The 11,563-nt window shown below is 57.3% G+C and overlaps 4 protein-coding genes across 4 annotated transcripts; all 4 read left to right on the forward strand.

Moving 5' to 3' along the window:
- Positions 1–1,617: 1,617 nt before the first annotated feature.
- Positions 1,618–2,235, forward strand: LMXM_31_1050 (vacuolar sorting-like protein; the record flags this gene model as incomplete). Its single annotated transcript, XM_003877900.1, has 1 exon — positions 1,618–2,235. The coding sequence occupies one exon, from the start codon at positions 1,618–1,620 to the stop codon at positions 2,233–2,235; it is 618 nt and encodes a 205-aa protein (XP_003877949.1).
- A 1,548-nt stretch (positions 2,236–3,783) lies between these two features.
- On the forward strand, positions 3,784–5,589 carry LMXM_31_1060 (putative dynein; the record flags this gene model as incomplete). The annotated part of the gene is made up of 1 exon (XM_003877901.1): positions 3,784–5,589. The coding sequence occupies one exon, from the start codon at positions 3,784–3,786 to the stop codon at positions 5,587–5,589; it is 1,806 nt and encodes a 601-aa protein (XP_003877950.1).
- A 1,690-nt stretch (positions 5,590–7,279) lies between these two features.
- Positions 7,280–7,525, forward strand: LMXM_31_1070 (putative small nuclear ribonucleoprotein; the record flags this gene model as incomplete). Its single annotated transcript, XM_003877902.1, has 1 exon — positions 7,280–7,525. The coding sequence occupies one exon, from the start codon at positions 7,280–7,282 to the stop codon at positions 7,523–7,525; it is 246 nt and encodes an 81-aa protein (XP_003877951.1).
- A 1,347-nt stretch (positions 7,526–8,872) lies between these two features.
- LMXM_31_1080 (conserved hypothetical protein) lies at positions 8,873–9,439 on the forward strand (the record flags this gene model as incomplete). Its single annotated transcript, XM_003877903.1, has 1 exon — positions 8,873–9,439. One exon carries the CDS (start codon positions 8,873–8,875, stop codon positions 9,437–9,439), a length of 567 nt encoding a protein of 188 aa, XP_003877952.1.
- Positions 9,440–11,563: the final 2,124 nt, after the last annotated feature.

The following is an 11,563-nucleotide window of genomic DNA, read 5'->3' on the forward strand; positions in this document are numbered from 1 at the left end:
GCGCACCTCGTGAAGGTCGGGCTAGTGTTTATCTTACTGGATTGGCTCTCAGCCCTCTGCTGTGTGGTCCCTTTTTTATATCTTTTTCGCGACTTGGTTTTCTTTCCCTCATGACAGAGGGAGGGGGAGGTCAACACCTCCGTGCGTCGCATCTCACAGCTCAGTAGCCCCACTCTTTCTGGAAAAGCCAGGCAGCCCCCCCCCGTTCCCCCTACTTCTCTCCGCCGGCTACCACTTGCCTGTGCCGAACCCACCTCTGATTAGGAGAGGGTGAAGCCAGGGCGATTTACTGCTAACGGGTGTCGGCGACCAGGTCCTGGGGGGCGCTGCGTCGGGGCGGCCCGGGACGGTGCGAGCACGCTTGTGCCACCCATATGGTGGGCGAAGTGCCAACCTGACTCGAGCGTATCCCGCCCCGCGGTCCTCACACGGTCTACTGGTGTGAGGCAGCCTGCGGTGCGGAGGTGGCTGGTGAGTAGGGAGGTTGGCGCAGAGGCCTTGCTCAGGTCGCGCTGAGTCGGCGCGTTGCCGTAGCGCGTGTCTACGGTTGCGTCGGCACATACGCGATGGCACCTGTGACGGACCGGTGGGTCGCGTGGCCTGCGACTCACGCTTTATGGTGGAGTGATGGACAGTGGTAAGAAACTTTGCGTTGCCGTTACTTGCGTCACGCCAAGGGACCTCATTTTTCTTCCCTCAGCCTCTCTCAGCATATACTTGCCATGCTTTATCATGGTTTGTTTTGCGGTGTTTATGAGACGGAGGTACGTCCTGGACGTGGTTTTGTGGGACGCGCTGAACCTGGTGCACCGTGCCTTGCGCGTGCTGGTGTATCAGCTAGCAAACGAACCTGTCTTGGCTGTGTTTGCATGTTGTTGTCTTCATATCTCACATATGCCGGGAAGCTGCTGCGCTACTTCCCTCAGCACTCCCTCTCCTCTGCAAATAATCTTGCCGCTTGGCGGAGGGGCTTCTTTGTTTCCGCCATCTGTTCGCCATGCCGAGTCGAGTCACGTAGAGCCGGGGTGTGCCTTCTCTGGGGTGTTGATGTGTCTCCTGGCAGTCCAGGTGCTCTTTGAATTCAGGTCCTTTTTTTTCTCACGACATAACCGAGTGTCTGCCATCACACGGAGATGCTTTTCCGAAACTTCCAGGTGAGCGTGGCGCTGGCATGGCTCCGCGCACGTATTTTCCTGTGCATGCTGTACACCTCCCCCTCCCCTTCCGCACCCCCCCATGGCATACTTTTCGTGGTTGTCGTCCTCGTCGGCCCTCTCTTCGCACGGTTTGCTTCTCTTATGAATTTTACGTACTGAATGGCCTGGTCGGATGCGCAAAAATAAATGAGCGCCAGAACACACACCGCCCACCACACAGGTGTACTGCACCGCCACCACCACTCTCCATCACGTGAGGAAACAAGAAGAACAGCGAAAGGAGTGAGCGGGATGTGTGTCGGCGTAATCATCACTCGAGCACACCCTTGTACGCATACCGACCACTAGATAACGGAAGATAAATCGACGCACCGACAGTCAGCGCGGCTCTTATACTGTCTCTCGCTAGGTATCGGCCAACGACACTAACGACGCGCGTGCCCGGAGAGCAGCATCAGCAATGGTTCTCGTGCTCGTCATAGGTGACACGTGGGTGCCGCAGCGGGCCAGTGGCGTCCCGGAGGTGTTTTGCAAGATGTTCTCGCCTGGCCGCATTCACAAGCTGTTGATCACGGGTGGCGTCGGGAGCAAGGAAATGTACGACTACTTGCGCACGATTGCCCCCGAGGTGCACTGTGTGACGAGCAGCGTCGACCGACGATGGACAGATCACATGCCCGAGAGCGTCGTGCTGACGGTTGAAGGCCTCAAGCTCGGGCTGATTCATGGCCACCAAGTACCTGTGGGGGACAAAGACTCTCTCGCCGCCGTGCAGCGGGAGCTGGACGTGGACGTGCTCGTGTCGGGCTCTACACACCAGTCGAAGTACTTCGAGTTTGATTCCCACCTCTTTATCAACCCAGGCTCTCTTAGTGGCGCGGACACAGAGTACGAGGTGAATGTTGTGCCCTCCTTTATGCTGTTGGACATCCAGGACAAGTCTGTGGTCACCTTCATTTACCAGTATCACCCAGAGGACGAGACCGGCGGCGGCGGCGGCACTGCTAGCGAGGACTTGGCGGCGGCTGGGACGGTGCCGGGCCTCAGGATCAAGAAGAAGGAATGGGCGAAGGAGTGACACTCCTTCGTGTTTGCCATTCAGCCTTTGATGCTGCTCTCGCTCTCCCCTTTTGTCGCCTGGTACACAGCCGTTGGCGCCGTTCTGGGTTTGTCGTTTGCTCTTCGTTCCATTGCACGTCTGTACGGGCACAGAGCACGTTTCTTGTGCTGTAGTGCTTCCATCAGCAGCGGGGAGAAGGTGCGAAGGTGACATCTGGCGTGCCCTTGAGTCGGTCGCCTCTTGGAGCCGTCAGGCCTTTAGGAGGCTCCACCTTGTGGGTGTGCGTGTGTGTGTCGGTTTGTGTGTGATGCGTGAGGGAGCCCATAAAAGGCACCTCCCCTCCTTTATTGACTTCCCTGTCTGGAAGCCACCGTGGTGGCGTTCGATTGTTGTTGTTGCCTGGATTCGATCCCTGTTTGTCCTCCGTTGCTTTGCGTTGCCTCCTTCTTTTTCGTTTGCATCCCCATCTCCCCTACGGCTTCCGTGAGCGTTGCATCCTCTGGTTATTCGTGTGGCGCTTCTCCACCCTCTTCGACGTTTGGTGACGGTGATGGGTTGCGGTCGACTCTGTTCTCTTTGAATCAGCGTCAAGCACTCGTGCGGCTAGCCGACGGCCTCCGTCTTCCCCCGCCCCCGAGAAAAAAGGCTCCTGCTGCTTCTGTGTGTGTGAGCACCGAAGAACGAAATTCCAAGGAGCGAAGAAAAATACAGAAAACAGTGGAATGACCTTCGGTGCCGTGGCAGCATGCGGGAGTTATGCTGACAGTGCCGCCGTCGGGAGCGGTCACGACAGTCGAGTGTGTGTGTGGGCGAGAGAGCAGCTCTGTGGCCGCACGTCTCTGAATTTCGATTCAGAAATGACGTGTTGAGACTCGCACCGATGTGCAATACCACATCTGTCCACGCTCACAAGCGCCCCATCAAGCACCGCCGTATCCGTATGCATGTTCCGCACCCTCCTCTGCGCAAGAACTTCGCAGCGATGCAGCGCTCTTGCTGCTCATCTTCCTCAGTGCTCAACCTTTGCCCTCCTTTCATCTCTGCCTCCTTGCCCGTCTTCCTCCTTTCCACACCGTGACATCTACCGACGCCTTGCACGAACTTTATACCGATGCGTGCCCCCACATCTTCTTCTATGTGCGATGTTACCGCCCTCCCTCCTCCCCCTCCTCCCGTCCTTCCTCTCCCTCGTCGGTCGCTGGCAAAGAGTGTCTTTTATCTCAGTGCGGTTGACTGTCACGCCAGGCCAAGAGTCTCTGCAGCACCGGACGCCTCCCTCACGTGTTGCCCGTTCAGAACACTGCGTGCCATAGAAAAGCCCCCCCCCCAAAAAAAAAGGAAGAGAAGACCCGCCCCTTTCACGGGAGACACGTTTGAGACGTTTGGCTTACGTCATTGTGTCCTCTTCGTTCTTTTTGCTTTGTGTGAGCCACGCGCTGTGCTTGTTGTGGGTGCCGTCGTGCAAAGATAGCGACACAGCGTCGCCTCGCCATCACCCCCTTGTCGTTCGGGAACGGCAGAGACTTATTTTCCCCTTCCCCAGGCACACACCGCTACCGAACTCCGATGACGGAGATCACGTACAGCTACTCGCGGCCGGCCCGCGAGTTTGGCCGCATGCCGGAGTTTCAGGCCAACGACAGCGAAATTATTGCCGACATCGCACCGAATGAGGTGATCAAGGACACCTTCACGTCGCAGAACCCCAAGGATAGCCAGGTGCAGAATGTGCCACAGCTGTCCGAGGCGAGCACGAATACCGAGTCCGTGCGCATCAAAAATCACGCACAGTATCACGGTGAAGGTGGCTGGCCGCACGCCGTCGACCCGACCGAGTTCGAGGAGAAGATGAAGTACTGCAAGAAAGTGGAGCGGGAGGAGGTCTACCTGCAGACGTGCGCGCGACTCGCCGAGCAGTGCGTCGAGTGCTGCGTGAAGCAGAACACGGCGATGGACATATACGGCCACTACTTCCCTGAAGCTCCTCCGGCTGAAGAGGAGACGATGGGGCCTGCATCGCTGAAGGTCTGGGCGGTGCTGAAGGATCCATCCGAAGAGAAACGCACGGCGGCAGCTCTCTCGTGGCAGAACGAGGGCCGCCGGATTGCCGTGGCCTATTCTCGACTCAAGTTCCAGAGCCAGACGCCGACGATGAGCACGAACTCGCACATTTGGGACATAATGAACCACAACGAGCCTGTTGAGACGCTCGTCACGCCGTCACCACTGTGCAGCATCGAGTACTACTCAAAGGATCCTCACCTGATCGCGGGTGGGAGCTGGAACGGTGTCGTGCAGTACTGGGACACCCGCCAACCGAACCGCCCGGCCGCCCGCTCCCTCATCGAGGAGAGCCACAAGGATCCGGTATGGTCCCTGAAGTGGCTGCAGAGCAAGTCTGGCGAGTTACTGTCCGTCTCCACGGATGGAAACGTCTTTGTGTGGGATTGCCGTCTGCCGGAGAAGCCGATGACAATCCATTCCATTGCCGAGGACAACCTAGTGCTGCAGCCGCGCAGCAACGACGGCGGCGCCCGAGGTGTCCTCGGCGGCCTGTGCCTCGACTACGACCCGCAGGTGGGTGGACCAGCCAAGTACATGATCGGCACCGAGCAGGGTACGATCTTGTCCTGCAATCGCAAGGGCAAGACCCAGCACGAGAAGCTGCTGCCGAACACCTTCAACGGCCACCACGGGCCGGTCTACAGCGTGCAGCGCAACCCCGTCTTCTCCAAGTACTTCCTCACGGTCGGCGATTGGACGGCGCGCTTGTGGTTCGAGGACTTCAAGTTCACGTCCATGTTTAGCACCTTCTACCACAAGGCATACTTGACCTGCGGTGTGTGGCACACGGTGCGGCCCGGCGTCTTCTTCACGACTCGCATGGACGGGTACGTGGATGTGTGGGATTTGATGCTGCGCCAGACCACGCCCTCCGTGTCTTTCCAGGTGTCTGACTATGCCCTGCACACCATCAAGCCCTCGCAGAGCGGCAACTACGTCGCCACTGGCGGCATCGACGGCAATGTGTCGCTGATAGAGCTGTCCCCGTCGCTGTGCACGCTGGCCCCAGATGAGAAGAACATCATCGGCACTCTCTTGGAGAACGAAAGCTTGCGGGACAAGAATCTTGATCGCGCCATGAAGGAGAGACGTGCGGTGGAGCGTCAGCGTCAGCATCGCAGCACGCTCATCTCCGGCATCACCAGAAGGCCGACGACCGAGGAAGCCGCGCTGGACGACGTTGCCGCGAAGTACGTTGAAAGGGTGAACGCCGAGAAGGCCCAGGACATACACACCCGCGAAGAAGCTGATGCGCTGCGACTCAAGGCACTGGAGGACCTGGAGGATGGCATAGATCTCTACGACTAGTCTGCTGGTATTGCTCCACCAGCTTGTCTCGTGGTTGCTGCTGCGCACCCCAGGCTAATAATAAGCAGACGCCGTAGCGGGTTCAGCCCCTGGTGCGGGGGTGCCGGTTGGTGCTGAGAGAAACACCGGAGACTGCCCTACTGAGAGTGAAATGACGGCTCTCTTTCCGTTCCTTTTTCCATTTGGAGCCAGCTCCCGCTCCTCCGCTGTCGCGCAGGGTTCTCGCTGCTGCGCAGGAGCTGCGGCACGGTTTTTGTATGCTGGTTCGTGTGGAACCCCCCCCCCCGCCCCCGGCTGCGCTGCTTGTGCAAGTCTTGTGTTGGCGGGTTAGGAGGCGCCGCTTTGTCACACTGTCTTGGCTGGGCCATTCGGCACGCAGTGCAGCGTCCTTTTTTTCTCTCCGTCCTCACTCGTCGCGTGTAGGCCTCTGCACACTCGGTGGGAGTCTCCGTCTCTCTGTCTCTTGTCTCTTGACAAGAGGACATGGCTCTGTGCGTTGCTTGTTCATGTACTATACACAACGGCGGGGGAATGTCAAGTGGAGTTGATGACAATGGTGGAGAGGGTGTTCGGCAAAGGAGGTGGTGAGGAAAGGCCGATGTGCAGCGTCTTGGGATGCATCCACGGGAGAGGCCACATCGTCGTATCGCGCCCCGTCCGCCCTCTTTTTCGCTCGCCTCCCGTCGATGTTGCCGTTGTTCGTCGTTTCCCTCCTGTGGTTCTTTGAGATGTACATAGGTGGCAGTGACACACAGTGATACATGTTCACACGTAAACTCGCTCACTCTCTCGGCTGCGCGAGCACACACACACACACACACAACACGGATAGTGTGTTGCGCGCCGGCGTATCGGTTTGTGCGTGTGTCAGTGTCTGGATCATCGGTGCGCCTCCATCCCCCCTTCCCCCAACCACCCACTCCTCTTCATCTTTACGCTTGTCGCAAACCCTCCCTCAATGATTTCGTTGTTGTGATGTGGGTACACGATATAGACACGCCGAAAAAAAAAAGAGAAGGCGAGAACGGGGTCATCACATGCGTCGTGTCGTTGGGTAAAAGGTTAGGCAGCTGCTACATTGCCCGGTCGCAGCGAAAGCCCACCGCGCCTGTATCCGTAGGCCTGCACTGTGGAGGCAGTAGAGCCTGTGCAGTCTGGTGAGCGGTCGACGCGCGTGAGACGGCAAACGTGTGCGCTCGTGCTGAGTAAAGGCGTTGTGTAAGCTCCAAGGTTGTGGGAAGCACAGTGGAGGGCGAGTTTCGTCTTCGGCTGACCGTTGTAGAGTGCCTTGTTCCTTTGCCCTGCAAAACACGTTTGCGAAAAGCCGGTGCTACTTTATCAGCGCTGTTTTCCGGTAGGGTTACCACCCGTCCCTCTGCCTAGTAGTGCTCACTTGCCACTGTCCCTCCATCGCCTCGTTCGGGCATGCGCCCCCACACTCTCTCCTGACGATGAGCCACCGTCAAAACAAAAAAAACAACCTGCTACCCACCGTACTCGCACACACTTCTCATGTGGTGGTCAGCTGTATAACAGCGGTTTGTCAGACGTCGCTGCTGAACTTGTGCAGCCTGTCCCCTCCTCGACACTTCATGGTTGAATTTTTCGCCGTTTCGACAACACATACACAAGGATCAAAGTACACGTAGCGCTTAGAATCTGCACCCCCTCTCACAGCGTTTTAGCAGCAATGCCGGCGCACAAGACGCTTCCCAACCTCAACCACTTCATGGAGAAACGGATTGTGGTGAAGATACAAGGTGGCCGTTCCATCTCCGGCGTGCTGCGGGGTGTTGACGAGCACATGAGCATTGTGCTACACGACGCCATGGATGAGACCCGCAACGCAGCTGTCAGCGGCGAGGCCAGGATGGCTCTCGGCACCACGGTGATCCGTGGCAGCGCCATCGTCGAGATCGTGAGCGCCGGTGTTTGAGACGGTGAGATACCGCATGTGACACCAGGACGAACAAGGGCCGCATGTAAAGGATTTTTCTGTCGTGCCGCGTCCTTGGAGGAGAGAGGGCTGCCACGGCCACCTGGGCCGCATACGTTTTCGTAAATAAATGAGAAGTCGGTGTGCGCGTGTCTTTTTTGTCTGGGAGAGTGTCGTCTGCGTAGATGATGAGAGAGGTCTTTCTTACTGTGTGTATGTGTGTGTGTGTCTCCGTGTCTCCGGCTCTGCGTGTCTGGTTTTTGTCCAGTGCCTTCAGCCCAACCCCTGCTCTCCCTCATCTTTCGGCCTCTTCGGACCTGTCTGTCGTCTACCTTTCCTACCGCATGCCACGGAAGGGTGCGTGCCGACGCGGGTGAGGGACACGGGCTGTGCAGGCACAAGCGGTCCGCGGATGCGGTGAGATGTGGCAGGACGACGTACACCCTGCAAGAGAACAGAACCCCCGTCGCAGACAACACGAATAGTCGGAAGTGGTGGACGGATCCACTCATGGCGAGATGCGAAGCACAGCAGAACGAGAGTGCGAGAGAGTGCGTGCGCCGCCGTGTGCTCTTGTGCGTCGCCTTCAGATCTCCACGCATCCTTGCTTTGACACAAGGTGTTGCGCTCGATTCGTTGCGTGATGACCTCCACCGCTTGCCATGCGGCGCGATAGAGTGCGCGCCCTCACCATATGGATACCAAGCTCGCGAGCTGCCTCACATGCTGCCTGTACGGATGCTTTCATCTGTGGCGTTCATTGCTACTCTTGTACCCGCTTCCGTCGACCCTGTCCCTATCTGCTGCTCTCTCCTTCTCCCTCTCTCTATGCCTGTCGGTCGGTCGGTCTCTTTTTCTCACTCGCGCACATCGACAACTCCCTATTGCCGTACCGTGTCACACGTGGCTCCACGAATAACGGAGCGCTTAGGACATCGAGTACACTCGCCTTGTTTGGTGCTCTCTAGCTCTTTTTTTCCTTTGTCTTTGGGTGCTCTCCGAGTCGCTGGCCGCTCGCTCTTCTCAGACGGTTGCACCCGCCACGAACCAGAAATAACAGGGTGCAGGCACCAAGGGAGCCGCCAACACACGCGCGCAGGCTGACACTCGACATCCTCCTCTCCTCGACTTAGGTCGCATCTCTACTCATCACATTCGCATGTAGAAACGCAAGCCCAACCACGGACCGCTGCTCTTGTGTCTCTAGTTGTCCCGCTCAGCCGTTACTATCGTATGTGTGCTGGTCTTTCCCTCGCGCCGTTCATCACCTCACGCGCTTCATCTCGTACTTGTCTGTAACGCCGGTCACGACTCGAAGAGCACAAAACAACAGCAACAACCACGAAAATGGCCGGCTTAGACGTTGCCTGGATTCCGTTCACGGTGATGTACTTGCTGTACCTCATCCCACCGACCCTGATGGAAGTGTACTCGTACTACAGCCGTGGTGGCCTCGTCCGCTTCGAAGATCTCAAGTACGATGATAGCTTCTGTCCACAGTACCAATGGAACCGCGACACGGAGGTGTACTACAAGCGCTTCCTCGACCGCCCGACCAGCGAGGCCGGCAAGGCGTTCTTTTCATGGTTGGACTGGAGCTCGGAGTCCTACGACCGTACTATTTACATCCTGCGTCGAAACTTAGCAAAGCAGGACGGCGAGGTGAGTCCCTGGTGGCGGTACGTTTACGGCCCCTTCATCTTCAACTGGCCCAAGAAGACTTGGCTGCGCGGCGACGATGCCGCGTGCCGGAAGGCGCCGGCGTGGGGTGTGGACGGCGAGGCGCGTGCCCGCAAAGAGTACGAGGAGGCGAAGGCAAAGGGCTTCAACAAGAACTATCATTACCAGATTATGCGTAAGATACGCCGTGAGCAGGCGCTGAAGGCGGCACAGGTGAAGGCGGCGATTGAGTAAGGAAGACGGAGCACAAGCCGAACACGTGATTGTTTCGGCCGTCTTCATGCTTGAGCTCTGTTTTGTCTCTCTTCTAGTCGCTTGTATGCACTGTTGCTCTCCCCGATGCAAAAGCGGGGTTTGTCTGCTCTTCCTGACTCGTTCTCAAGACTGAAGGTAGGTGTGTAGCGGAGCTGTTGTGCTTGTGCGCTGGGGTTGTCTCCCTCTTCATAGCATCGGTTGTCGTTGTGTGATCGGGGCCTCTAGGACGCTGTAGCAGCCTGTTCTAGACCTTTTCCGCGAGCTTCACTAGCATTCCTCTCTTTCTCTCTGTTCGTGGATGCTTGGTAGTTTTATTCATGCGTGTGCGCGCGCGCAATTGTGGTGGATGATGCGCGCCTTACAACATCCTCCCCGCGATGTTATCCTGCCTGCCAAGAAACAAAATAGAAAGCAAACAACGAAGAAAACACGGCACGCCAAGCGAAGCGGCGCTTACGAAAGGAAGGATTGCGCACACAGTCCCCTCCCCCCACCCCAACGCGGCTAACTCACTCTGTACACTTTGTTTTGAAACAAAGCATTGGCCCTCCTTGCCTCGAACGTACACACGCACACACACATATATATTTACATAGGTGACTTGTTTCCGAATCCGCTGAACCGGGTCCTGTAGTGCGTCGCCTGAGAATCACCTCTTCATGAGCAGCGGTTGCTGCCACACGTTACTTCTCAATGCTGTCTTTTCCCGTGGTCCGTCTCTCTCTCTTGTTCTCGCACACGTGCTCCATTCCTTCTGCGCTTGACCGTCCTGTAACAACGCCACGCTGCCAAACCCTGTGTTATTTTTTTTGTTTTTTTTCCCCACGGATTATAACCAATGCGCGCACCCGTTCTTCGAACGCATCTGCCCACCGACGCGCACGCGCACCGACTTGGCATTCCTTTCCAAGTCGAGTTCAGTGTGCCTCTTCGCCGCGCATGGACTCAAGGTCTCTCTACTCTTTTTATGTTTTCGAATATTTGCGCTCGTGTCATCGACGTCCCCGTCTATCACGCAAGCCAGACGAGAACGCCTTCGCTCTCCCCCTCCTTCCACTTCTTCCATACCCCAGGGGTGATCCATTTTGCAAGCTGTGGGCCTTCCCACAGTACGTGTCCGTGTGTCTGTGGGCCTCCCCACGACTAGCGAGGATATCCTTTACGGACAGACGAAGCGGCGCTTGTCACTCAAGCAGGTCGCCCCCCCCCCCCGCTCCAGCTCTCGCTCGCTCTGTCAAGTGCACACGTGAAACGGCACCCCTGCGAAACGGTCTTGCTGCCGTGCATGCGCCATTGACAGCTGTGTCGATCCCTTGTTTTTGGCTCGGTTTTCGCCGTATAGGTGGGCCGCTGCTACCGGGTCTCGTTGTCGACCCTCGCTCTCTCTCTCTCTGATACGGTGGGCAGCAGTCACCACGGCACAGAGGCGTAGAAGTGAGCACCGCTTGCTGAAGATATCCTTGCAATACCATTTCGCCAAGGACGCCTCCTCGACACTCCCCCTTGTCAACACGCGCGCTCATTGTTTTTGATTTTTCTTTGCCGCCGCCTCGCTTGTGTGTGTCTCTCCTTCTGCTCCAGGAGCCTTAATTCGCAGAAGACCAGAGCTGCTCGGCACGCCCCCACTCCCCTCAACCCCTCACCACCACCCCTCTCCTCCTCTCTCTTTGTCTTGCCGTCTTCCTTGGTCCCCGCTTCTTCGATTTCATCTGGCCAGCTGTTGCCCCTCTGCTGCTGAGGTTCAGATCGCCTGCAGACTTTTGCTAATTCATCAGTGACGTCGTTGTCTGCGAATCACGCTACTGATATTATATTCGGTTCACTCTTGGTTCTCTCAACTGCTTCCGTCTGACGTTGCTGCCGTGCACGTGCATCTTACTGCCTCGCGTCTTCTTGCTCGCGTTGCCATCTCCTGCGGTGTGGTTGTCGAGGGACAAGGCCATTTCGTTCTTTTTTTTTCGTGCTGTTGAGCCCACCCTTCTCTCTCTGCCTTTCCTCGTGTACTCTAGCTTGACGGCTGCTGGTGCAGATTTCTGTGCGCCACTTGGAGCACACCTCAGCCACGGTACATTCCGTGTGACGTCCTCACCTTAGTCACAAAGC

This window comes from Leishmania mexicana, chromosome 31 (genome assembly GCF_000234665.1).
Source record: "Leishmania mexicana MHOM/GT/2001/U1103 complete genome, chromosome 31".
NCBI lineage: Eukaryota > Euglenozoa > Kinetoplastea > Trypanosomatida > Trypanosomatidae > Leishmania > Leishmania mexicana.